The following is a 27,964-nucleotide window of genomic DNA, read 5'->3' as shown; positions in this document are numbered from 1 at the left end:
GGAACCAACTGCCTAGATGAGTGCCTTTTGGTTGTCATGAGCCTTATATGACTGAGAGGGTGCTACTGTCATCTAATGAGCAGAGACCAAAAATACTAAGCATCCCGCAATTTGAAGGACAGTCTCACTTAACAGAGAATAGTCCTGTCCTTATGCCAGAACAACCTCAACTGAGCTACATTGCTTTACAAGTGATTGGATTACAACAAAATGCCATTCACTAAATACCTACCCAACACCAAATGCTTTCAAAAGGCACTAAGACCAAAGCACAAAAACTTTTATTTGTATTTAATTATCCTCAATACACTGGGCTGAATGCACTTTCCCCCGAAACAGCAAACAACAATCATTAAAACCAGTGGTCGCCAACCTTTCTGACCTCACGGACCATCTGTGGTCCACGGACCACCAGTTGGCGACCGCTGATTTTAAACTGTCTTTATACAATCAACACCAGCTGAAATTTTAATTCATTCAATAGTCTTTCTCCTGACCGGTTTGGCTCAGTGGATAGAGCGTCAGCCTGCAGACTGAAGGGTCCCAGGTTCAATTCCGGTCAGGGGCATGTACCTGGGTTGCGGGCACATCCCCAGTAGGGAATGTGCAGGAGGCAGCTGATCGATGTTTCTAACTCTCTATCCCTCTCCCGTCCTCTCTGTAAAAAAATCAATAGTCTTTCTCTCTACACACCAACCTGAGGTCTTTTCCTGGGTCTTTAGATCTTCATGTAACCACTCTAGCTGTTCATGTCAAAAACTCTGAAAACCAGAAGCTTAATAGCAGCCGACATTTATCAAATAAGCACTTACTATGTACCAGGAACTGGGTCAAATACCATAAATACACAATATTCTTTAATTCTTGCAACTGCCACTGGGGTAAACATGATTATGTTCCTATTTTACAGATGGGGAAACTGAGGGACTTAGAAATTAAGTCATAGGTCCAAGGTCATATAGTTAGCAAGTGCTAAAATCATAGCCTTTCAGTTTAGAAAACAAAACGGTTTCTGAAAAAAGAGGTATTTGAGTGACTCAAAATGGTTGGAGACTTCAGGGCTAACATGGTAGATTTTATCCAGGACAAACCCTCAGAAATGATATTTCCATTGGATAGAAAAACCAATCTGATGGCAGAATACATAATCGATTGATTCTTGGAGCTAATATACCAATTTTTGAAATAGTATATTTAATATCCTACTTTAATTTCAAAAGGACATTTTTAAATTTTAAAAAATATTTTCTGAAGCCCAAGCTAGGTGGCTCAGTTATTTAGAGCATCATCCCATGCAACGGTTATGGGTTCATTTCCCGGTCAGGGCATACCTATGTTGCAGGTTCAGTCCCAGTCAGGGTACATCTGAGAGGCAACTCTTTCACACTGATGTTTCTCTCTCTAAAATTTACAAAAACATATCCTCGTGTGAGTATTAAAAAAAAAAATTATTTTCAGAAAAAGAATGACCCCTTTCTAATGTTATCTGAATTATATAAACAACTCCTCGCCCTAGCCAGTTTTGCTCAGTGGGTAAGAGTGTCGGCCTGTGGACTGAAGGGTCCCAGGTTCGATTCCATCAAGGGCACATGCCCACCAGGTTAGAGGCTCGATCCCCAGTAGGGGGTATGCAAGAGGCAACCAATCAATGATTCTCATCATCAATGTTTCTATCTCTCTCTCCCTCTCCCTTTCTCTGAAATCAATAAAAATATTTTTTTTAAAAAATACTCCTTCAACTCTGACCAGTGTGACTCAGTTGGTTGGGCACTGTCCCATGTATTGAAAGGTTCCCTATTAGTTTCCCAGTAGGGGATGTAATAGGAGGCAGCTGATGGATGTTTCCCTCCCACATGGATGTTTCTCTCTCTCTTTCTCCTTTCCCCTTCCTCTCTCTATCAAAAATCTATTAAAATATTAAAAATAAATAAGTAATAAAAAATACTTCTTCAAAAACTATTCTATATATTGGCAAGCTATTGGTAGAATTTCAAGTAGAAAATTATAACTACCACTGAGTTTTCTGAAAGGTAGTTGACACTAAGAGAAAGACAGTAGTAGTCCCAAAGAATTATTTATCAGCTCTATGTACTTGAAATGAAAGTGTTTTTCTTTTCATAAAGGTAACCTGAAATATTTTCCAATTCACCCATATCAATATCATATGTCAATTAAAAATGTTGGTTTTTATTATTCAAATTTCCACAAAGCATAAAAAACAGAGGAAACCAAGAATTCTGCATTCTTCCTTCTGAAAATCAAGGGCTATATGAGACAAAATGCAAGTGTCTAACAAAATGATGGTGAACCTTTTGAGCTTGGCGTGTCAGCATTTTGAAAAACCCTAAATTAACTCTGGTGCCGTGTCACATATAGAAATTTTTTGATATTTGCAACCATAGTAAAACAAAGACTTATATTTTTGATATTTATTTTATATATTTAAATGCCATTTAACAAAGAAAAATCAACCAAAAAAAAAATGAGTTCGCGTGTCACCTCTGACACACGTGTCATAGGTTCGCCATCACTGATCTAACAACTAAAAATCTTAGCAGGTCAGAGCTATCATCATCAAGGAATATTATGAACTCTTTAGCATGGCCCAGCTATGGAGAGAGTCTGCATAGAGGATATATTTAAAGGCTTTTTTGCATAGTAAGTATTCAGTATGTTTAGAATAATTCTAACTAGCAAAAGGATTATAACTGCAAAAGTAAAGAAGTAGTATGGAAGGGAATAATTTGAAAATTATTCTCCACTCAGACTGAAAGCATTCTAAATTTTGACTGAAAACTGAATTATCATTGGGACTAGGAAGTGGCTTTCCTCAATACCTATGAATCACACTCCTGCATGGTGAATTACTTTAACATTAAAAAATTTAGCTTTAAGTATGCAGGAGTCTCTAATTGGAACAATGCTGAAAGAAGTATTTGACAGTGCAACTTTTAGAAGCATGCCTTGTGGGCTAAAATGATCTTATAAAACAAATATAACACAGAACTTATTTTAGCTAAAGTCAACCTAAACCCAATGAGGTATCAAAGAGAGACTGTAATATCCCACTTTCTGGAGTGAGATTTCCCTTAATGTTTTCTATTATAAATCCAAGGGGATTTATTTATTTCCACAAACATCTGGCACTCCACGTTCAAAGTCAATAGGTACAGAGGCCTTAGGATGATTCCTGTGTCAGTAGTTATGGCTGTAATTTAAGCCCATTTCAGATGCTAGGCTTGTCCCCACAACAACCCTGTGAGGTAGGTCTTCTTTATTCCATTCTATAGGTGACGGAACTAAGACACACTCATAATGACCAGTGAGACCAAACAGCTAGTGCATGATGAAGTCAGTGTTTGAACTCAATATTATCCCCAACTAAGGCCATACAAGCCAAACTTCTAAGAAGAAACATCGTTTTTAGAATGGCAGGACACACAGGAACATACTGAATACATCAATAAAACTGTTCTTCTTGTAAAGCAATACATGCTTTGATTTATTCTCCCAACCTTGTTGCAGAAAAAGTTTAAGGCAGTTAAGCTTTTATAAATATATACTGACATTGAGGCATTAAGATTAATGTAGAAAAAATTTTACTAATGACACCTACTTTAATTTCTTAGATGCTGAACACGGTGATTCTCAAACTCAAAGCTTTGTTAAAAGTGGGTATCTAAGTAGTCCTTAAATGTTTTACTCTCACTCTTAAATGCTAAGGAAAGTGTATTAATATAAAAAGAGAGTAAAGATAAGAGGGAGGAAAACAGTCATACACAAACCTTGCTTCTGGTCGCTAGCTGCAGTGACAGGGGTGCTGGCAGCAAGATGAGCGCTCTCCACAGTCCCATAAACCACAGGGCTGTGCTCGGGGACCTGGCTGGGCAGCTGCTGGGATTTGAAGTACAAAAAAGGGTGATAATGAGCGTGCGAACATAAAAACTAGCAATATGGAACCCAAGCCAAGTGGGGAAGACAAAGTGGAACAGGAGATCACAAAATTAAAAAGAAAAAAGGAAAGCAAGGAAAAAATATATAGGCCAGTTTAATAAATTCAAAAAGTATATGGGAAGATGGGGAAGGAAAGAGGCAGCAGGAAAGGGAAAGGAAAAGAGATGATTACTATTAGCCACAGCAAGAGAAGACAGCACAACAATCATTAGTACAATGCATTCAGTAGTGTTCCTTCTAAGGAGAAAGAGACTTTCAACCTAACAATAGAGGTCACATCTGAAAGGTCACAGCCTCCCAGTCAAAGACCAAAGGGGTTTTGGTCAACTTCACTTATAAACTACCTAGCAAAGTAACTCATCTGCCAAAAGCAGGACAAAGCACGATGGGTTTTAAAACCAGTTAGTGGTTCAAGAAAACAATACTGAGGGGTGATCCTTGTCATTTGTCCATATTATCACATAGATAAATGCAACTTGCAAAGTGTCTAAAGGAACTTTCACCTTTAAAATGTCTTTAGCTTCTGAGTCAAGGATAATATCTCTTCACAGTCAGAAATCAGACTAAAAATATCTTAGCGGATATTTTTATTTTCACTCAGCCAGTATATTGAAATAAAAAGTGCCTACCAAAATCTTAGCAGAGTAGGTTGAAAAAATTGCAGCCATTGTTCAACTTAGAGGGAACAAGAATTAAACAAGAAAAGGACACAGACAGTCATTCTACATCACATTCCAGGCAGGTATTTGTTCTGGATTGGAAGGTTACAAAAGCCACAAAACAAAGCAGTGTCTCTCCTCGGAGATCTAAAGTCAAGTTTTTGATAGACACAGCCTCTGACATTGAATTCCATCAGTGCTATCAGAGCAGAGCTCCCTGCATAATTCTGATTTTCTTTTTGTTTTGTTTTAGATTTTTTGGATAGGTGGGATTTAGGTATAGATGATTTGGGGGGGGGATAGGGACACTTAAAAGTGAGAGTTCATAAAAACATTTTCAAGTCAGTTAAGTCTCACGTATAGTGGGAATATAAAATAAAATATTTCAGTTTAGACACATCATTTATTTTATTACAGGGGAAATTCTTATTTCACCTATTCATGAGATTATGAAACTGCTTATATTCCACAATTACTTCTAAATGGACTGCTAAAATTATATTTCCACATATAAAAAATGAAGTTACTGTTTCACTTTGAATCATGGCCAAATAAATGAACAGTAGAGCCATGATTAATTTTCTTTGAATCTTTAGTTCCAGTGGAGGGGGGGGGGGGCTGTATTACTAAAATTCAAAAATTAGAAAGGCTTCATGAAAATACAAACTTAGTTCAATTCTATGGCTGAAAATAGCTCCAGAACAATGGAAAGATTCCATTACTTAGCATTTATTGAACAGTTATCCACATCCCAAGAAAAAAAGAACTGTAAAATGTGTCATTTACCTGAAAGGAAGATACTATTAACTACTCCAATTGCCTAGGAAATTAATATCCCCCCTCAAAAAAAGGGTAATTGCTAAAAGTAGGTCACCAAAATAACATCCATAGATAAAGTCACATGTTTAAGACAATAAAAGGATCATGATACCTATACATAAAGATCGGAGAGCTTTTCCAATCTAAGATTAAAAACACCTTCAATCATATTAAAGAGGCAACTGCACAGACATTTTTAAATTAACAAAGTCCTGGGAAGATCTTATGCATAAAGCATTTATAAGGAAGGAATGAGATAACATGGTTAAATCACAGTTCAAAATTCAGGCATCTAGTACATAGCTATATAGCCGAAAAATGCTAGAAAAGTACTTCAGTTTCCTTAACTGTAAAATGAAAAGGAACTAAAAATCATTTGAACTTTAACATTTTCTAAGCCTCTGATAGTACCAAAAAAATATAGCACATTAACATGATATATAATTCAATACTTTAATCTTGTTTTAGAGTCTTTTTAATTTATGATAATCTCAAACTTTATCTTAACCTCTGATTTCAATTCTTCTCTCCTAATAACTATAGTCTGTTACTCCTAGTATCTATAGTCTGTTACAAAGGAGTTCCTCATCTTTCCAAAGCACAAATAATCATGGCTTATTTAAACTAACTGATAAATCAGAAAAATCAGGAAACACACTGGATATTGTGACTCAGAACGTCACATAAAAAAAAATAACATCTAATACCGTATGAATTTTGAACCCTATAAGGAAATGAAGCTTTTGGGTAGCTAGAGAATTTGGGTATATGATCTACACTGCTGAGAATATTTTAAGGAATTTCAAAATCACTACACTTTAGTCATTTTCATTATTGGTGGATATAAAAATGGATAAAAATGATTCTGGAAGGGCAATTGGTATCAAAATATAAAATAAGCCAATAAAGATGACCAGGAAGTCAGAGTTAAAAGGTCTGATTGGCAGAAAAATAAACACCAATTCTCATTTTGATAAAGGAACTTAAAAGTATGCCAAGATATTAGATATCTGATAATATCCAAGAAATGAATTTCCTTTATGAATTCTACTTGAGAATCTATTCTGTTAAAGATTTATATATTAAATTTGAAGTACTGGCCTTAAGGGATAATGGTAGATTTGGGCTCACTGTAGGAATTAATGTTTTAAACAGAATGTTTATCAACAGGTGAAACAGGCAACAAAATCTTGAACTGTCCTTAAGTATTCTTTGTACAATTTAAAATCCATTTGCCTTTATATAGCCTATACAGTTTCTACTCAGAGACCAACTTCCTTACTATCTACTTTAATGTTGTGTATGACAGGATGCGTAAATACGGAGGTAATTATAGATAGGGAGTCACCAAACCATGGTCCAGGGAACACATATCTGCTTTTCAACTGCCCATGAAACAAGAACTTTTTACATTTTTAAATAGTTGGTGAAAAAATCAAAAGAACAGTATTAATTGACACATGAAAATTACAGGAAACTTAAATTATAGTGCCCATAAATAAAGTTTTATTGAAACAGCCATTCATTTACATATTGTATATGGCCTCTTTCATGCTACAATGACAGCAATTAAAGAAACTATGGCTGCAAAGCTGAAAATATTTACTATCTGGTCTTTTACAGAAAATGTTTGCTAACTCCTATAATTTACTGAAAGAAAGCCAGAGACTCCAAATAGTATACAAATATTAGCAAAACTCTGATATAATTTATTGTTATCTTAAGAAGCTATTTGAATATGTCACATTTCATTATTTTAGGTATATAGCAGACACTGGGGATTGGTTCTAGGAGCCCCATGAATACCAAAATCTGGGGGTGCTCAAATGCCTTCTATAAAGTGATGTAGTATTTGCATAAAACCTACATACGTCCACCTGCATATTTTACATCATCTCTAGATTACTTATAATAGTACCGCAATGTAAATGCTATGCAAACAGTTGTCACACTGTATTGTTTATAGAATAACGACAAGAAAATAGTGTACATGTTCAGTTCAGACACAACCATCATAGGCCCTAACACATAGTACATGTCAGCAACAATTATAACATGTTTTTCTAAATATTTTCAAACTATAGTTGGTTGACTCTGCCCATGCATACAATGAGCTGACTCTAATTGATTTTTCAAAGTGCTATTCAATGACTTTAAATAATCCTTGAACAAATACCTGTTGTTTAACATATAAATCCTGAGAACAACCAAGCACAGCACCCACTGAGAAACATTGTGAGGATTGAGAAGTAAAATAACAATAAATGACTCCAGAAAAAAGGACCAAAACATGCTTCTTTACTAAGTGGGAGAAAATTCTCCCAGTTCATTCATTAGAAAGGTGTGCATGTGTTTCCCCCTGGTGTTTACCATGTACAAAATATTGAGAACCCACTGATAACTAAAACAGACAAAAATCCTTGGCTTCATGGAGCTTATATTCTATCAAGGAAAACATTTTAAAGGATAAACCATATACATATAATATTGCTCAGCCATAAAAAGAACGGATCTTGACATTTGTGACAACATGGATGAACCTAAAGGGCATTACACTGACTAAAATAAGTCAAACAAAGATTGTATGGTCTCACTTATATGAAGAATCTTAAAAACAAACAAACAAACAAACAAACAAAACTAAGCTCACAGTCAAGAATAGATTGGTGGTTGCCAGAGGCAAGTGGGTGAAATGGGTAAAAAAAAAGTTTAAAGGCACAAATTTCCAGTTATAAAATAAACAGGTCATGAGGATGTAATATACAGTATGATGACTATCCTATATAATAAAAGGCTAATATACAAATCGACTGAATGGCAGAATGAAAAGTCATTATGACATGCACTGACCACCAGGGGGCAGATGCTCAACACAGAAGCTGCCCCCTGGTGGTCAGTGCGCTCCCACAGGAGAAGCGCCACTCAGCCAGAAGCCGGGCTCACGGCTGGGGCTGGTGAGTGCAGCAGCGGTGGCAGGAGGTTCTCCTGCCTCTGCAGCAGTGCTAAGGATGTCCGACTGACAGCTTAGGCCCGCTTGGGTTTAGGCCCACTTGGGTCTAAGCCATCAGTCGGACATCCCTTGAGGGCTCCCAAACTACTAGAAGGCACAGGCTGGGCTGAGGAACACTGCACCCGCCCCAAGTGCACAAATTTTGTGCACCAGGCCTCTAGTATTTAATAGTATTATATTGCAAATTTAACAGAAGCTAAGAGAGTAGATATCAAAAGAAATGAAACTTTCAAAAGAAACTTTTTGTAACTGTGTATGGTTAATGGATATTAACTAGACTTATTCTGGTGATCATTTTGCAATATACAGAAGTCTATCAAATCATTTTGTATGCATGAAGCTAAAATAATTTTATATGTCAATTATGCCACAATAAAATTTTTTTAAAAAAAGAATAGACAGAGGAGAGGTAAGACAGAAACAAGGAGATGAGTAAGGAAGTTACTGTCGTCCAGGGGAGAGGTCAAAGTGGCTTAGAGTACAATAGCAGTGAAGGTGGTAAAGAATGAGTCGGATAGGACTTGAAAGTAACATAAAGAGGATTTAAAAATGACATCTCATGATCTGAGCAACTGGCATGTCAAAGAGATTTCTTTAACATACTTATAAATGTAAAGAATGCTTATAAATCAGAAAATAATCAACTCAGAAAAAAAATAGTCTCCCCAAAAGAGATGTGTACAAAAGACATGAATAGATAACTCATACATATACACAAATAACCAGTACACATCAAAATTTTTAACTCCACAAATCAAAAAATAAAAATTAAATGGGATTTTTAAAATATCTATCAAATAAGCAATATGCAAGGAAAGGGGTATTTTTGTCTACTGCTCGTGGTGGATTAACTGGTACATTTCTGGAGGGTAGGTTACAACACCATAACCCAAAAATAGGTAAAGTTGTTCGCTCAGTATTGTTTATATTAGTGATAAATAGGAAAGAAAAGTAATACCCATCAATTAAATAGAGTACTTCCAAACAAAGACATATCATGTAGTCTTAAAAATTATAATACCTATAGTCAAACATGAACATTTCTGCATGATCATAGAAAAAAGAAAGGTAGTTACACTAGTAAAATGGCATAAACCCAAATACATTAAATTATAGATATGGATATGGATATATGCATATATGTACTAAAAATTGTCTGAGGGTTATTCACCAACTAGTAAAAATGATTAACTCTCAGTAAGATTTAAGATTACAATTTCTTTCTTTACTACTCTTATTTTCCAATGAAGATTTATGATTTTTAAACATACAAAACTCATTCCATTTAATTCTAAAAATACATTTTCAACAATAGATAAAAGACTGAATATGATAGTTTCTTGAGATCTCTTACAATACTTGTGACCCCCTACAACTATAATCATGGTTGCAAGATGATTACAAGCTGCAATGTTCAATGTAAGACTGGTAGTAAGTGGTAAGAGAGAAATTTTGCTGTCCATGCAAAAATTTGAGTCACACTTTCTTTATAATTAGGATTCAGACTTAGAGTATCTAAAGTAAAATAATACCATTATATTTAATAATAGCACTTTATTGCATAACAGCAAAGGCTTTCACAAAATTTGTTGAAGATTTATGAAAAAACGTAGTTCAAGTAAAAACAAAGAATCATTTAAAATACAATAAAATTTAATGTTATTAATTCTCATAAGTGGATCATTATTGGAATGCCAAAACAACTTAAAACAAACTCCCTCCCCTGGCTTCCAAAAGGAGATAAAATATCTCAAAAGCAACCTTAAGTCAAATTTTGTTTTCTTGTTTAAGAAAATTTCTACAGGTACTGAAGCTGGAGAACATTAGTTTTATTAAAAATTCAAGACAATACCCTTTTGGAGACAGACCTGATGAAATCAACAACCCAACTCTATAATTCTTTAAGGTTTCCAGGTGTCAAATTTATAAGAAGCTCTTCAAAAATCTCAGTAACCTGCTGACTTTGAATTTTCCCAAATGACAGGAGAAGCTATAACTTTCCTAAGATGTGCCAGCAATTAAGAGTTTCCAACCTTTTCTCTGCCCCTACACCCTATGGCAGAGGACATTCTCCCAAGTTATAACTACTTCACTATCAGAGTAATAACAGAAAAGAATCTTAACAGGGAAGAAAAAAGAACAAAAGGGAGTAGGGAGAGGAAGAAAGGTAGATAGTTCATGAAAAAAATTAAGTGATTTTATGTACAACACCATGCCTTTGGAAGCAGACAATTTTGGAAGCTTTGGCATCATGTACTTATTTTTACCCTACAGGGTTCCATAACAACTTTCAGGCAGCTAGCACATTTCTTAATTTAGAAATATTCTTTGTGCCTAATTGCTAACAACAGATATATAACTGAGAGATTTTTATGCTGATGAAAAGTAAACAAAAATGTCCCCTTCTTTCTCACTTTGATATTTAAGAGCTAAAAGGGAACTCTGAGATTACATAGTACAATCACATTATACAAATGAAAAAATAGGAGTTTAAGAGTTTGATGTTCTGGTCCAAGGTTTTAAATCTCAGTGACAGAGTGGAAACCAGCAGGAAGTGTTCTAGAACTCTATGATGTCCATCCAGGCATCAACCACTGTCTGTGATCATCTTTATAGGCCAGTGATGGCGAACCTTTTGAGCTCGGCGTGTCAGCATTTTGAAAAACCCTAACTTAACTCTGGTGCTGTGTCACATATAGAAATTTTTTGATATTTGCAACCACAGTAAAACAAAGACTTATATTTTTGATATTTATTTTATATATTTAAATGCCATTTAACAAAGAAAAATCAACCAAAAAAATGAGTTCGCGTGTCACCTCTGACACGTGCGTCATAGGTTCGCCATCACTGTTATAGGCACATGTATATTTTTAATATATTTGAGATAAAAAATCTCCAGGAGTTACTCTATAGCTCATTTTAAAACCTACAGGAAACCAGACAATTTCAAAATCTTTAGGGCAAAGCAGCAGCAGAGCAGCAAAAATCTGTTTCCTCACATATACACAATGCAGTTCCCCTCAACTCTCCTTAGCATGCATGCTTGCCAAAATCAAACTCATCATCACTTCTTCAAACATCCTGAGTATACTCCCTGCTGTGTGTTACTCTATAAATCTAGGCATCTAAGCTTGAAGAGTCACCTCTGACCCCTCCCTCTCTCTTACTTCTAGGGGAACCATGCATCCCTGTTTACCTGGATAATACAGCTTTACGTCTGTTACCCCAGCAAAATGATTAATAGCATTCCCATTAATTTCTAAAGTAGTCCAAATTTAGATGATGAATTATATGGTCACTCTTATAATCCCTACTTAGTAACCAATTGCTGATTATTTCTCTAATTGGCATCCCCTCTTTCAACTGACTTTCTAATTTATCACCTGAAATGATAAGTTTCCATGTGCTTTTGCATATGATGTCCCTCTGCCTATTACCCTCTCTCTGTCCATGTGGTGAATACCAATCTGGGAACTCAGATCAAATGGCATCTCTGCTATGAAGCTCCCAGGATTCCAGTCATTCTCTGTGCCTCCTAAAATAACAATAATTGCAATACTGAAACAGGTAATGTTTGAGTGCTCATTATGCCCTTAGCTTAAGCAATTTTAAGTATTTGATCTCATTTAATCCTTATAATAACTGTATATGACAGCTTTTATTTTCCTCATTTTTTAAAATGTGGAAGCTAAGACTCTGGAATATTAAGTAACTTGGCTAAAGTTACACAATTAAGTAGTAGGACTGGGACCTGAAACGAAGTATGTCTGATTCTAAGTCAAAGCTTTTAACCTCTCCCCTGTGCTACCTCACCTATACCACCATTACTGTTTCTGTGATCCAACATACGTATTTGAGTCTGTGCTGCAACTCTGTTCCATTTGTCAACCTGGTGCTTTAATAATTCTCTGCATACTAGTATACTTCATAGGAGGACCAGTTATGGACTAGTAAGTGTCCTCTGTCTTCCTTAAAGAGACTGCAACAACCTCAATGACAGGGAAAGGCTTTGTTACTCACAGTATATGTATTATGGCTCAAAGCAGGTTATCCATAATGCCAAAAGCAATACAGTATTTACTATTCAAATTCTGATGCAGAGGGTTGTCTCTTTTGCAGTCTTACTAATTAATTATAATTAGGCCAAAATTGGTAAACTAGCAGTTATTAAGTTAAACCCAATTGGTTTGGGGTTTAAACCCTTTGTGTAAACCTTTTGGCTTCCACAGTGTTATTTGTTAGTAGAACTGGTAGCCAACATTTAAAACTTGTAGATTTTTTACATAAATAGAGATTTCTAGCATCTTTTGAAAGACTGAGTTAACATTTTTACACAATATAATAATCAGCCAGTAATGACCGCCTCTCTTAGTAACCAGGGATTATCCTTCTATTACTCTATATGCACCACTCTTGATGAATTTCTGGAAATATTTCTAGTGTGTATGTGTCAGTTAGAAAGCTCTTTGTTCATTTTATGAATTTCATGCATTTGGAAAGACAACAGATTGGTAACTGGATTAAATTGCAAGTTAACTAATAAAATAAATGGACACTTCATGACAACATCACACCTCAAAAACTACTACCAACATTATAATCATTGACTGATGGCCTTTATCAAATAAAATATACATTTACTGTGCTTTATAATTACACAAACACATATACTTGTATTCAATCAGGCCTGTGGTCACTGGGGAAAGATAAAGAGCAAAAGAATTTCTGTGGCTAAGGACAAAGGGATAACAGAAAAACATACCAACCCACAGGGAATTAAAATGCACGATATACTAACACATGTTCAAATTGAAAATTTAAATAGAAATCAACAAAAGGTTGTCAACTATAAGGCTTAACAGTAACAATATTTTAATAAATGTGGAAAAATACAGATTAAAATTTAACTGCCCTGAATAACCAATGCTAAATTTTTGCTATAGTATGCCCCTACCTAACAGAGAACATAAGTAGATAATTTAAATGTGTAAATGCTGCTTGTCCCATGTTTACTTCCATAGACAACATTAAATATAAGGCCGCCTTGATCATTCCAGACTTGAAATATCCCTGGAGAAATAATGGGAAATGGTTAAAAGTCCTATTAACAAATATTAATATGACCTTACAATTCACATATCTAGATGGTTATATATTACACTTACTTAGATGATGGAAGGCTAAGACAAATGTCAGGCAGAGACTACCATCATTTATAAGCAAAACATATCATCACACAAAGGCCCAAGTGTTAGACTTACTAAAAATTCACAGATTTTCAAGGATCTTTAACACGGACAGGTATTTGTCCTCCCTGCATTGCCCTCCCCCCGTGAAGATGGCATTTTATTTATTCTTTTTTATGGAAATTACTGGGGTGACACTGGATAATAAAATTATATAGGTTTCAGGTATACAATTCTATTAATACATCCTCTGTATATTGAGTGTTCACCACCCCAAATCAAGTCTCCTTCCATCAATATATATCCCCCCCTGCAAACACTAACTTTTCCTTTGGTAATCATCATAGTTTTGTCTGGGTCTATGAAGTGGTTTTTTGGTTTATTTGTTTTTTGCTTAATTCCATGTATTCACAAATTTAATTATTAAGAACATTTTCAAGAACGTTTAAAACCTATACTACCAAAGTTAATAGTCTATCATTCTTAATACATTACATTTGATTATCCATATCACTTTTTAGTAAACTGGGCTCTGAGGAATACCTCACCTTACTACCCAACCACAAGATGGGGAAGCAAGCAGCCTCTTACTCCTAATAACTTTGGTTTTATGTTTTACATGCTGGGCTTTCACTTTAGATATTCTGAAGATCTGAAAATCACGCATGTCCTCTGAATGGTTTTAACAAAATTTATTAGTAACCCAGTGAGGAAAACAAAATCCTGTTAAAGTTGGGGGATTCCATTCTCTATTGAAGTTTACTAAACTCCAGCTCTTCCTGAGATGTCTTGATTTCTAACAGCAAGACAGTGAACTCTTAAGACCATGATAGCCACTTCTGCAACAGGAACAAAAAGGTGCTTGAACTAACATAATTTACTAATAACCTCTGTAAATAATTAAAAAAGACATTCTCCACTCAAGAATCGCATTTATGTAGAACTAATAGGTAAGAGATGTGCCTATAATACATCTAACTATGCTCTGAGTAACACAGATAATAATCTCAAACGATACTGTTCAGTACAAATGTTTAAGTTTTCAACCTTACAGTTTGCATTAATGTAGTATGCACCATTTAATTCCTAAGGCTCCATATTTAAAACAAAATACTCATTTAATGATGAAGTTTAAACGCAGCTCCTTTTTAGTATCATTAGGAAAAGTGGCAGCAGCTATGCTCTGAATGTGAAGAGAAGACAATACACAGAAACATTATCAATAAAAATTTGTAATTACTGTATAAATATTTGTAAAGAGAAACAATATTTGTAAAAAGAAATAATGATGTTTAAATATAATTTAGATATTCGAGGCTATGAGACAACTGATGGAAATGGAAAGTACAGAAAGCAGCTATAGAAAAAAAAAAGAATTAAGTTGAGGTTAATGAACACATACATCCATCCATCATGGCTCACTCCAACTTACCTGGGGAGGAGTAGGTGTGGATGTGGGTCTCCCAATGGGTGGAGTAGGATTTCTGCTGCCACCTCCAGACATAATCTCTTCTGTTATGTCTTTACCTCCCTGGTTTGGATCCCTAATTCTTATCTATAAGATTACAATAAGACATCATATTTACAGATGGGGTGTCTCTGTAGTAGATTTATAGGCATATAATGTATTAAAGGTGCAAAACTGGAAAACTGGTCAAATACCAAAGTTGATAATTACCACATTTGATTTTATTTAAATCACAGAACTATATGGGACCATTCAGAAAAACTTAAGCCATTAGCTCTGACATGAACTAATTAAATAACAAACTAAAGGAGACTTAGTTGGCTGAATTTCTAGGCCAAATAAGCAAAGTATTAACATTTATCTTGTAAGCAGTGCCAAATGAGTAATGTTAAAAAAGATAAGATCCATAAAATAGTTTTAAATTATGGAACTTACTCTGCACAACAAAGTTTTAAAGGCTTTAAATCAGCGGTTCTCAACCTGTGAGTCGCGACCCCTTTGACGGTAGAATGACCCTTTCACAGGGGTCACCTAAGACCATCCTGCATATCAGATATTTACATTACAATTCATAACAGTAGCAACAGTACAGTTATGAAGTAGCAACGAAAATAATTTTATGGTTGGGTCACAACATGAGGAACTGTATTTAAAGGGCCAGAAGATGGAGAACCACTGCGAAATGGTTCTCTAACAAAATGAAAAATGTACATATCCAAGGACTCAGAAATAGGAATTTATGTTATAGATAACCTTACATATGTACTAGAGGCCCAGTGCACAGATATGTGCACTGGTGGGATCCCTCAGCCTGGCCTGCGCCCTCTCACAATCTAGGACCAATCCGGGACCCCTCGGGGGATGTAGTAGTGAACAAAGCGGCAGGTGGCTGGGGAGGAGCCCGAGCTGATGAAGAACACAGTACTTAAGAAATTATGCCATATCCTTTCAGTTAAATACCAAATAGCCAGTTGAAAGAATGAGATTGACCTACATGTACTGATATGGAATGAACATCAAGATGTACTGATAGGTGAAAAGAGGAAAAATGCAGAACAATATGTATGGCCTTCTTGTTTTAATTTTTTGAAAGGCTACTTATGCTTATATAGATGTCAGTGGACACTGGTTCTACAATAGAGTTGGAGTACCTGGGTGTAGGTCTTCCATCCTGGGACATTGCTAAGACAAACAGATTTGTCATTACCTCCAGTGCTTAATGACGGTAGCCCTGGCTTATTGAAAATTTCAAAAAAATCACTAATAAAACCATCTGAATCTCAAAGCTTTTTTGGAAGTAGTTTCTTCAGTAAGATTATAAGTATCAGCTATATCTTTCAGGTTTGAAAGCTTGTTTCAAATACAGTTTTAAGTATCACTTCTAATACATCTGTTCTACTTTCTTCTTCAGTAACAACTACTATTACTGTCCTCCAGTTTCACTGTCTCCTTTATTATTTTTCCTGTATTCTGAAAGTGTTCTTCAAGTCCAGCATCTACTATGCTGTTTCAACATTTCCAAAGCACAGTTTCTCAACTTTAGTGTCATGATACACAGGCATGTCCTGTTTATTAGGATGTGTGCACAAGTAATTTGTTTCTGATAATAAAGAACCAAAGTGTTGAACTTCACTACTCTTTATTAGATGAGTATTTTCAAGAATATTGCTATGAGACCATGTCCATCTATCTTAACCGTGTGAATGGGGGAGTCGTTCATAAACATCACCCGTTCTGAGTGATCTGAATACATGCCACTCTTCTACAAAATGTTCTGCAATGTGAATTTTTTTTCTTAAGCATGCATTCATATTTTTCTTTTCTTTTTCATTTAAAATTTTTATTGTTGACACTGTTGCAGATGTTCCCCCATTTCCTCCCCTTTGCCCACCTCTACACCCAGTCCCCTCCCTTTGCCCATCCCACACTATTTGTCTGTGTCCACAGGCTATGCCTATATGTTCTTTAACTAATCCCTTCACATTCCTTTATGCAATGTACATTTTATGACTGCACTCTAATTCTCGTGGGCCTGCCTTACTAGACAGAGGCAAAGCCCCTATAACTTACTAAAAACAATTAGAATACATTTTCTAAATCCTGCTTTCTGTTTCTTAAAATAAATATCTTCCACAGGAAAGATTTTTCTTGTTGACCTTAACATTTTGCTCATTTTATCTTGTGCTATTTTTTCCAATCAGTTCATACTTGAATGTAGAGATGACCAGGACTACAGTTAAAGGACAATCAGGATATGAGAACTGACCTCAAATTCCTCCCATTTAGTGAGACCTTAGCAGACTAAACCCTCCCAATTCTGAAGCTAGAGGGCATGCTGTCACTTAGCATACCTAGCTTGGTGCCTGTTGAAAAATGATAATAAGCAAATGCTATTTGCAACTTCTAGTTAAATGCCCATACAAATCCCCTAAATCTAGTGGTAAGGATATAAAAGAAGAAAAAACGGCAGTCATTTGTGAACTAAGATGAATAGTGATTACAACTGTGAGTAAACTTATTTAACAAGTGAATGGACATTCAATTTAAAATAAGAAAAATTAATAAGGTCTCTTACTGTTTTTTTCTCTCTCTTGGCTGGAGGGGGCTGCTGCTGGGTAGCCACTATGATAGGTGCTGATTGATAAACTGGCTGACTTGGATAAAAAGGTGTTCCTAAAGAATTAGAAAAGAATAAAAGAAGCATTCAGTTATTTTGTCAAACGCTGTAAGACCATTAATGGCACTGTGTCACTGTATCAACAGTTTAATAAAGTAACAAAAACAAGCATTCGTCTTATTCATCTCTTCCCACTAGCTTCCCTCCAGCTGTTGAAGTGGTCAAGGAATGATTTCCAAATACGCACAAACATCTCTCCTTTAGCATCTATATGAAAACAAATAACCAATCCCTGCTGACTGCCACTAGAGTTACCTTTCCAAAACACTATCTTCCTACAGCACTGTTTTAAAAACTGTATTCTGGAGGCCCATTACCCGCAACAGTGATTCTCAGCAAGGTTTGTCAGAGTGTGTTTTATATGTGGGTTTGATCAGCAACAAGAGAATATATCTGGCCATCTTGGGGGTCTGGAGTGGTCTAATTCTTCTCCCGACTTATGGAGAACCACTGCCATGGAAAGCCAACATTAAGGCTTGGCAAATATCCTAGTTTTTTAACTTTCAAAATTTTGACTGTTATTATAATTACTATTGAACCAGAGTGCTTAGAGTAAATGTGGTGATAAAGGATCAGATATTTTGAAGATGGAACCTACAGATTTGCTATTGTATTATATGTGAATGTGACTGAGAAAGGGGTGTCAAAGAAAACTCTCAAGGTTTTTTGTCTTAGCAAATGGAAGAATGAAAGTGCTATATACTGTATGATTTATTAACTTACTAAGATGAAGAAAACTGGAGAAAGAGTAGAGGGAGAGAAATCAAGGTTTGAGTTTGGACATGTAAAGTTTGAGATTCTTTTTTTTTTTTAAATATATTTTATTGATTTTTTACAGAGAGGAAGGGAGAGGGATAGAGAGTTAGAAACATCCATGAGCGAGAAACATCGATCAGCCGCCTCCTGCACACCCCACACTGGGGATGTGCCCGCAACCAAGGCACATGCCCTTGACCGGAATCGAACCTGGGACCCCTCAGTCCGCAGGCCGACGCTCTATCCACTGAGCCAAATAGGCCAGCAAGTTTGAGATTCTTATTAGACCTTCAAATGGGGTATCAAGTAGGAAGGAAGAGATACAAGTCTGGAGTCAAAAAACAGGTATCATTTTGGAATCAGTATAATACGAACAACATTTAAACCATGAGGTCATAGGTGTGAAGAAAACCCAGCAAAGGAGACGAAAAAGAAAACCAATGCAGTGGCTGAAATTAAGAAAATGGTTCAAGAATGGGAAAAGTGTTTAGCTATGTCAAATGGTGCTGAGATAGCAACTAAGATTTAGCAAAGCAGACTTCACTGGTGAGCTTGGCAAAAGTTGTTTGGGTAGGGTTGGTGGCATGCATCCTGATAAGGGTACCTTCAACACTGAATGAGATAAAAGAAAATGAAGGAAGTGAGCACGGACAGCTCTTTTTTAAAAATGTTTTGCTATGATGGGAATCAGAAAAACAAGAATATGGAGCAAAAAAAACAACCCCAAAAAACAAAAACAAAAACCCTTTATTAAAAAAAAAAAAAAAAGATGAGAACAAAACAGTATACCTGTAAGCTGATTGGACTAATCCAGCAAAGGGAGAGAAAAAAGATGATAATGCAGAAAAAACAGAGAAGTGAACTGCTAGAGTAATAACCTTAAATGGGTACATGATGGGATCTAATGCACAAGTGGAAGACTGGCCTTTGGTGGGGGGCATGAATGGTTGGATCATCGTAACGAGAAGGAACAAACTGTATATGAAAAGTAGTTGATACAGGTAAAATCCTTGGTACTTGAGCAAACAGTCAAATAATATCAGCACTATTATCACTCTCATCATGTGACATCATCACCCCTATCCCCACCACTTTGCAGTACCAGAACTTTGCACGTATCACTCAAGCTTGGAGATTCAGATCTGAAAAATATCTAATCAGAGGACATGACTGAGACTTCAATAAGTTTACTGTAAAATGACAAAAAAACAAAACCTTAGCCATCCTTTAGTGTTGAGTAAACTATTCCCAAAGGAGAGCTCAAATAAGCGATTTATGCTACTCTATTACATCACTAGCCCCAAAATGCAGAACACAAAATCCTAATATTGGTTTCAAATGCTGCAAGAGAAGCAATACAATCTGCTCACTTTGCCATATTTTTTAAGCTAAGTGAAATAGAATACAAAAGGTGAACCACCCCTTAAAAAGTTAGATTCTGCTAATGAAACATTTTTGAGTCAACATGACTGAGACAGAGGGCTTCCACATATTATACATGCAGTAAATACCAAATGATTAAACCTGGCAGATCAGTATAATCTCAATATAGTAGGATAAAACACACAAAACAAGAGAAGATGACAAGTGAGGAGAAAATGATATGGCAGAGTGAGAAAAAGGAGTGCATATTGGTTTGAAGCAAAGGAGAATGAGACCATCTACTACTGTAAATTCTCTCTCTCTCTCTCTTTTCAACTTCACTGCCACCACTAACCATACATAGCCCTTTGCTCCCAAACCTAATTTTTTCATCTTGGGCCATCACACCTTAGGCTGGCTGGAAATGATTTTAATCTCCATGACGTATTTTTCTGATATAACAGGCATCAAAATATTTAAGAAACACTGATGAGAGCAAACTGAAAAATAACATTGAACAAATACTATTTCTGCATTATTTTTCCTCAACATTGCAGAAACACTGCAAGAATTATACTTTCTAAACAGAATTCTATAATTGTGGTTACAGAAATTCAGTGTGGGTAAGAATATTCTTTTCTTTTAAATGTATTTTTATTGATTTCAGAGAGGAAGGGAGAGGGAGAGAGAAATAGAAACATCAATGATGAGAGAGAATCATTGATTGGCTGCCTCCTGCAACCTGGGCATTTGCTCTGACCAGGAATTAAACTGTGAACTTCTGGTTCATAGGTCGACACTTAACCACTGATCCACATCAGTCGAGCCGTAAGAATATTCTTTGAAAATCACTGTTCAATATTTAAACCAAGTAGGGAAATAAAATGTTAGTGTGCTGAGTAAATTGTAAAGCTAAGGATGAAGAACTAAGAACTCTGGGGAAAACATTATCCAACTCACAAACCCCAGCAGTAGGGCCAGAAGGAACAAGTCTCGGATTTGTTCCTGGCAGTGCAGCCACAGGAAGGTTCCTCTGTATTAAAAGAGAGGACTCCCTTTTCAGAACGTAGATCTACGATCCCACCCCCAAACCTACTTTTAACTGGAACCCAAGGTTAGAACAGGAAAAGTGGTAGAGGAAAGGGAGGCATCAAGATCACAAGAACTGGAAATGGAAAAGTAAGAGTAGAAGAGATTCCAAGAAGAGAAAATAGGAAAGGGAATGTTTAGCAGGGGTCCTCAAGCTACAGCCCGCGGGCCACATGTTGCCCACCGAAAACATTTATCCGGCCCGCCAGGTGTTTTTGCTGCCGCTGCCTGTCCTGCTTAGCAGACGACTCGTCCTGGGCCGGCAGTGCGCATGTGTGGAATGTCTGAGGGACCGTAAACTGGCCCCCTGTTTAAAAAGTTTGAGGACCTCTGGCTTATGGCTTCTAGACAGCAAGACCAGAACAATTGCCTAAGGTGGTATAGCTGAAGGACCTATAATTGATGAAGTATTGGAAAAGAACTTTTAATTTAGAAAAAAGCATATTGCCGAAACCGGTTTGGCTCAGTGGATAGAGCGTCGGCCTGCGGACTGGGGGGTCCCGGGTTCGATTCCGGTCAGGGGCATGTACCTGGGTTGCGGGCATATCCCCAGTGGGGGATGTGCAGGAGGCAGCTGATCGATGTTTCTCTCTCATCGATGTTTCTAGCTCTCTATCTCTCTCCCTTCCTCTCTGTAAAAAATCAATAAAATATATTTTAAAAAAAAATAGAAAAAAGCATATTAACTATTGACAAACTTTAAAATTAAAATACCTGCCAAGGAAACTAAGAAGAAAATAAACAAATGGAACTACATCAAAATAAAAAGCTTCTGCACAGCAAAAGAAACCATCAACAAAACAAGAAAGCCCACTGCATGGAAGAACGTCTTTGCCAATGTTATCTCCAATAAGGGTTTAATCTCCATAATTTATAGGGAACTCATACAACTTAACAAAAGGAAGATAAATGATCCAATAAAAAAATGGGCAAAGGACCTAAATAGATACTTTTCGAAAGAGGACATACAGAAGGCCGAGAGACACATGAAAACATGCTCAAAGTCACTAATCATCCGAGAGATGCAAATCAAAATAGCAATAAGGTACCATCTTACAACTGTCAGAATGGCTATCATCAACAAATCAACAAATGACAAGTGCTGGCGAGGATGTGGAGAAAAAGGAACCCTCATGCACTGCTGGTGGGAATGAAGACTGGTGCAGCCATTGTAGAAAACAGTATGGAGTTTCCTTAAAAAGTTAAAAATGGAATTCCCATTCGGCCCAGTAATCTCACTTCTAGGACTATATCCCAAGAAATCAGAAACACCAATCAGAAAGAACATATGCACCCCTATGTTCATAGCAGCACAATTTACAATAGCTAAGATTTGGAAACAGTCTAAGTGCCCATCAGCAGAGGAGTGGATTAAAAAACTGCAGTACATCTACACAATGGAATACTACTATGCTGCTATAAAAAACGAAGGAACTTTTACCATTTGCAATAGCATGGATGGACCTGTAGAGCATTATGCTAAGTGAAATAAGCCAGTTGGAGAAAGATAAATATCACATGATCTCACTCATTTGTGGAAGATGATGAACAACATAGACTGATGAAAAAAAATGGATCCAGAGAAAAAGAAGCACCTAATGGACTGTCAAACCTTAGAGGGAAGGCAGGGGAGGAGGAGGGAGTAGGGATGTAAGAGAGCAACCAAAGGAATTGTATGCATGCATATTAGCATAACCAATAGACACAGACACTGGGGTAGAGGGGGCTTGTCCTGGGGGTGGGAGTGGCCAGGGAGGGGTCAATGGGGGAAAAAGGAGACATATGTAATACTTTAAACAATAAAAAAAGAAATTAAAATATTGAAACCTTAAGGCATGGGCTCTTTGCAACAGAATTACCAACTCCTGCAGATGGTGTCATTAAAACTAAATACATTTCTATAATAATCTTTCAGTGTAAGCCATTCTTGAAGAAGTAGCTTTTAGGTCAGAACTGTTTGTAACATTTTATCTACAAATAACTTCAGACCACTACATCTCATTGCCTAAACTGTACTGGCAAACAACAAAATGGATTAAATACAACAAATTAGCAGAAATTGTTCAACTTTTCATACTTACCGTAAGCATTGGTGAAGTCTCCAGGTCCTGGTCCAGGATAAAAAGGACCTGGCCCCGGTGGTTGAACTGGATATTGTTGAGGGGGCCCAACATAAGGAGGACCACTATGACGGTACTAGAAGAGAGAAATTAGACATTTATAAATAGTATGAAGGTAGCTTACTATAGAAAAAGTTTCATGTGTGTGTGTATATAAGATGATCATTTAAATGAGGTGAAGCCACTTGATTAAACACATTCAAAATGTTTGCTTGCCATCAAGATGTGATGATGATGAAGAAGAGAAAGATATGCCTTAAGGAAAGCCATACAGCATATTGGTACACAGGCAGACATGAGCTCCTTCCTTATAAAATTAATTCAGGTTGATAGCTTTCACTGACATTGAATAATATCACAGGAACAGCTTAATTATGGAGCCTATTTTTGAGCAGCTGGTTGTGGGGAAGGGATGGGAGAAAAGCTAGGAGATAAAAACAATTTCTGTATCATCTTAGGAAGTTTTAAGTAGAGAGACAGAGAAATATCTTTTTGTAATATTATGGAAAATGACAAAATGGCTGGACTTCTAACCAACAAAAAAGTTTACACATCACTAAACACTAATGCTATGATCCACTTTTCCTGCATCTCTGATGAGAACCTCAGTTAATCCCCACTCTCCTGCTAAACCACATGGACCTGAGAAATACTTTACCTGTGGTATACAGTACTGAGGACCCTGGGGCACTGGGTACGGCATGGGCAGATGGTTAACCATCATGATGTGCTGATTGGCCTGATATACTGCAGTGGGGGTCTGTGCACCAGGACGAATAGAAGGACTGCTGTTCGGGATGGTAGCTCTAGGAGGCTGTATTTGAGGCCTCTGGAAAAACTGAGGAGGGGGGAAAAAGAGATTTATTTATTTATTTTTTTACAAAGGGGTATAAGTAAATTTTACTATCTGAAACTTTCTCCTTGTTTCTACTAATAAAAATCTTATCAACTTGAATTAGAAATACAATATACATAAAATGAGACTAAACTGCCTATGGCTGGGCTCACAAAAATATTCTATATTAGTCACACTAGGTTAAGTTTTGATCATGTTATTACACATTTGAAAAAGGAGGGCAGTCTCATTTTTAAAATGAAGTCTCAGCTAATTTAAACAAAAAATTCCATACTTAATCATTTAAAAATGTGTGATAAAATATAATAAAAGGGGTAGCTGGTGTCTTTCTAAACTTTGTTTTGTTTTATAAAAGTATTGATCCTTTCATAAAGAGTAGGTGGCTTATTTAAAAATTAAACGTAGTTTAGAAGAACAAGAATCTCTCTGGACATAAACATTGTTGTTTCAGTGTATCAAGGTTAAGTTAAATTAAAACTGTATGTAGGTTGTCTCATGTTGACTGTCCCATGTTGAAAAAAGCCTTCCTTTTCAAAAAAAAGTGGCAACCTCATACTAAAATGAACCCAATTTTGATTTCTCAAATAGTTTGCAATAAAAATGAGGGATCTAGACAGGCTGGCCTGGAAGGAGCAAAGCTTAAATCTCTCAAATGGCAAGCAGAGTGTGTGGTTATTTATAGTTCTCACTGCACACTGAAAAGCCTTGAAACAATATACCAATATTAAATTCCCACTGTGAATTCAGCAGCAAACAATCAAACTCATTGTAATAACAATAATAAGGGGACAGAGTAATAAAGAGGCCATGCAGAACCAGTAGTTTGTTACCTGGATAGGTCTGAATCCTCCCTTCAATTATGAAGCAAGAAAGCAGCAGGAAACAGAAAGAAAGCCAATGGAAAAGCTTATAGATCAGTAGGAAAGGGTAGGGCATAGCATGCAGCTCAACAAAAATATCTATTTAGTATTAATAAGAGGAGGAAGATTAGAAAATCAGAATGACAATTCTCCACTTGAGAATTTAAGAACACATGGAATTGAAGAATCAAATCACATTTAATTTGAAAATAATTTAAAATAAATAAATCCAGTGGCAAAAAATATTCTAATAGTAGCCCCAGTTATAAGAGCTTGAAAGGAGATGTCCGCTTAATGGCACAAGTACAATTGGGACTAATGATTACTACTCTTGGCTCACGGATGGACATTACAGTGATTAGTTACTTAACTTCTCTAGGATACACTCTCCAGCTTCAATGGAGATAAGAGCTAACAATAAAAGTGCCATTTGTCATTTTAAAGTTTGCAACATATATCAGACTTTTCACCTAAGCAGGCATATAAGACGCCACTTACAGCTTTAAATAGGGAAATAAAATAACAGTCTAAATATGTGCTCTAGCTCCAAAATCTGAGTTGCTATTGGTCCAAATAAAAGCAAAAAAGCTTTGACCTTTGGGCCCACTCAAGTCTCATCCAGTGCTGGTCTTAATCATTAAGCTCCCCACAGGTAGGTGGTAGAAATAGTAACTTTATATCTTGTGCTGAATTGGAAGAACTGGGATCCAGTGCTTGAGGCTCATCCCCATTCAGCCTTCATACCACAGGGCCAAAAAAAACCCCACCCAACAATACTAAAAAGGTTAAGTCACTTAAAAAATAGACAGTAAGGTATAGCAGGAGAATGGAGTGAATGAGGAAGGCCAGAGAGTAGTTGATGGAGATGAAAAGAAAATGCAAGAGGCAAAGTTGGTAACACAGAAACCTGGGCTGGGCCAGAGGAGAGCAATAATCTTCTAGTTAGTTCCACTGACAAAGTTTTGGTAACAGACAAGAATTTCTGCAACCAAGGACACTGAACTAGTAAACTTTCTCCACTAAGCTTCACTTCTCTTAATTACATAGAAAACAGAATTTATAATTCATCAATGTATGTGAGTTGCATGAACATTTCAGGAATAAACAATCATTTTTATAACTTAGTTAATTTATCATGAGCCACAAAATTGTTAAAGGCTTTAAGGTGAGAGGAGTCATTCAGTTGCTCAACTTACTGAGCATTATAAATGTTAGACACAGTAGATAAAAAGATTAATCCTATTAGATCCTTTTCCATTAAGTCTAGAGGGCAGCCAAGACAATGAGAGTATCAAATGGGTACAGGTGATAATCCACTGTTGCTATATTATAATCAAATTTTTCAAAGTACTTATTGCTTGAAAAAACATGGGATTATGGTGGAAGAGAGAGAGGAAATGAACCCATTTACTTATGCAGAGCAAGAAAAAGATATGGGCAAAGTCTTCCCACAATTTTAATGTGAGTACTTTTCTTACCACTATTTTCCAATGCTCTGCTAGGATTTTTAACCAGCCTGTCTACAAAAACTGAGGTTATTTCTTATTCAAAGAGGTTCCTGAATAGTAGAAGACTTTTCTTCAGTGTCTTTTAAAGAGAAACAAGTACTTTAACGATACTCCTCATATTAACGTACAGCTGAACCACTAAAACACAAGATTTTTGGTTATATGGACATATAATAATTTTTTTATAAACTAAGATCTTAGCTTTGAAGCTAAATAGAAAAATATATTCATATAGGCACATTAAATAACGACACTTAAGATTTATATAGCACTTACTAGCTACTAGGTACCATTCTAAATACTTTTCATAAACTGTATACCTATTAACTTAAGCAGGTACTGTTATTAATACCCCCATTAAATATTAAGGAAAAGGAAGATTAAGCAACTTGCTGAAGGTCTCCCATCTGTAACTTAAATATAGTCAGGTTCTAGGTCTGCACTTTTAACTGTACACTCTACCTCTCATGAAACAAAACACTCTTCGTATTTTCAAATAAGTGTGCTCAGTCAGAAGAAATCTTTTCAAAGGCTAATGGGATGTGGCAAGATTTTTATCCAACTACACTAATGGGCGGAACATCCCTCAACAATAATTGATTCCTGGTAAGAAAAATGCTACAGCAGTTATTTCACAAAAGTTGTATATCATTCAGGAAAACAAATTTCTTCTACCTAAAGGACTCCAATTCTCTTTCACACTTAAATTGAAACTTGTTCATATGCTTTTATACCCTTGATATATTTAACACAGAAGATTTTTACAGGACAGGTTATCTGGAGCTTGTCCTCCCCCCCCCCCCCCCGCACCTTTTTTAATAGGTCTCTCTCTCTCTCTCTCTCTCTCTCTCTCTCTCTCTCTCTCTCTCCCCCCCCCCCCCAATAGCTACAGGACTAGAACTAAAAGCTATGATGGCTGCAAGTGTGAAGAACTAAAAAGAAATGGATTCTTCTTTTTTGTGCTCCCTCCTAACCATTCAATTATAAATAAAGAATTAGATTTAATAGCAGTACAGGAAATTAGGATTCCATGGGTGGGCACAGCAGCAAACCACAGGTTATTGAAAAGAATGTGTGAATGAATATGAATGGGCTTTCCCAACATGTCCGCAATACTTCTGAATCCCTTTTCCTCGCCACTGGGTGATGAAGAGTCATTAAAAGAATCAAACTCTTCTGGATAGAAGGACAGTACAGACCATTTAGTCTAATCATGTACCTAAACTTTGAATCTCTTATATGACATGCCCTTGGGGTTACGAAACAACAGCTCCATTTCATTGTTAAATGGAGCCTGACACTTCAACAGTCTTTCGTTCTATCAGCTCCAAAGTTTTCTATCATCTACCCTCTAGTTCAATGTCTATACTTAAAATCATATTGATGTCTAATCCTTCTTCTCCATAAGTGACAAACCTCTAAGCTATCTGAGGACTGCCAACTTTCACACCACTGTCCATTTTTTGTTCCAGGCCAATCACCACCCTCTACCCTTTGTCTCTCCAACCAAGATTTTGAATTCCTTGGCAGCTTACTCTTTTCTCTCAATCTGCTTCCTTGCTCAAAGTGTTACTAAATAGAGAACTAAACACAAATATCCAGGTGGGATCTGCAAGGAATGTACCTAACCATCATTT

General features: G+C 36.3%; 1 protein-coding gene across 19 annotated transcripts in view; it reads right to left on the bottom strand.

Annotated features, from left to right (window-relative positions):
- EIF4G3 (eukaryotic translation initiation factor 4 gamma 3) overlaps nucleotides 1-27,964 on the bottom strand; it is a 311,606-nt gene that overhangs the window by 116,764 nt on the left and 166,878 nt on the right. For 7 of the 19 annotated variants that reach the window (XM_059690932.1, XM_059690919.1, XM_059690912.1 and 4 more), the window contains 6 exons: nucleotides 24,790-24,810; nucleotides 23,762-23,941; nucleotides 23,065-23,179; nucleotides 17,675-17,772; nucleotides 15,064-15,186; nucleotides 3,786-3,894 (listed from right to left, as the gene is read on the bottom strand). In XM_059690932.1, the coding sequence (XP_059546915.1) occupies nucleotides 3,786-3,894; nucleotides 15,064-15,186; nucleotides 17,675-17,772; nucleotides 23,065-23,179; nucleotides 23,762-23,941; nucleotides 24,790-24,810 (646 nt within the window). The remainder of the gene's footprint in view (nucleotides 1-3,785; nucleotides 3,895-15,063; nucleotides 15,187-17,674; nucleotides 17,773-23,064; nucleotides 23,180-23,761; nucleotides 23,942-24,789; nucleotides 24,811-27,964) is intronic. The other 12 variants (XM_059690915.1, XM_059690916.1, XM_059690918.1 and 9 more) reach the window with 4 other exon arrangements.

This window comes from Myotis daubentonii, chromosome 3, assembly GCF_963259705.1.
Source record: "Myotis daubentonii chromosome 3, mMyoDau2.1, whole genome shotgun sequence".
Taxonomy (NCBI): domain Eukaryota; kingdom Metazoa; phylum Chordata; class Mammalia; order Chiroptera; family Vespertilionidae; genus Myotis; species Myotis daubentonii.
Note: the sequence above shows the minus strand (reverse complement) of the source record. Positions and strands in the feature narration are given on the sequence as shown.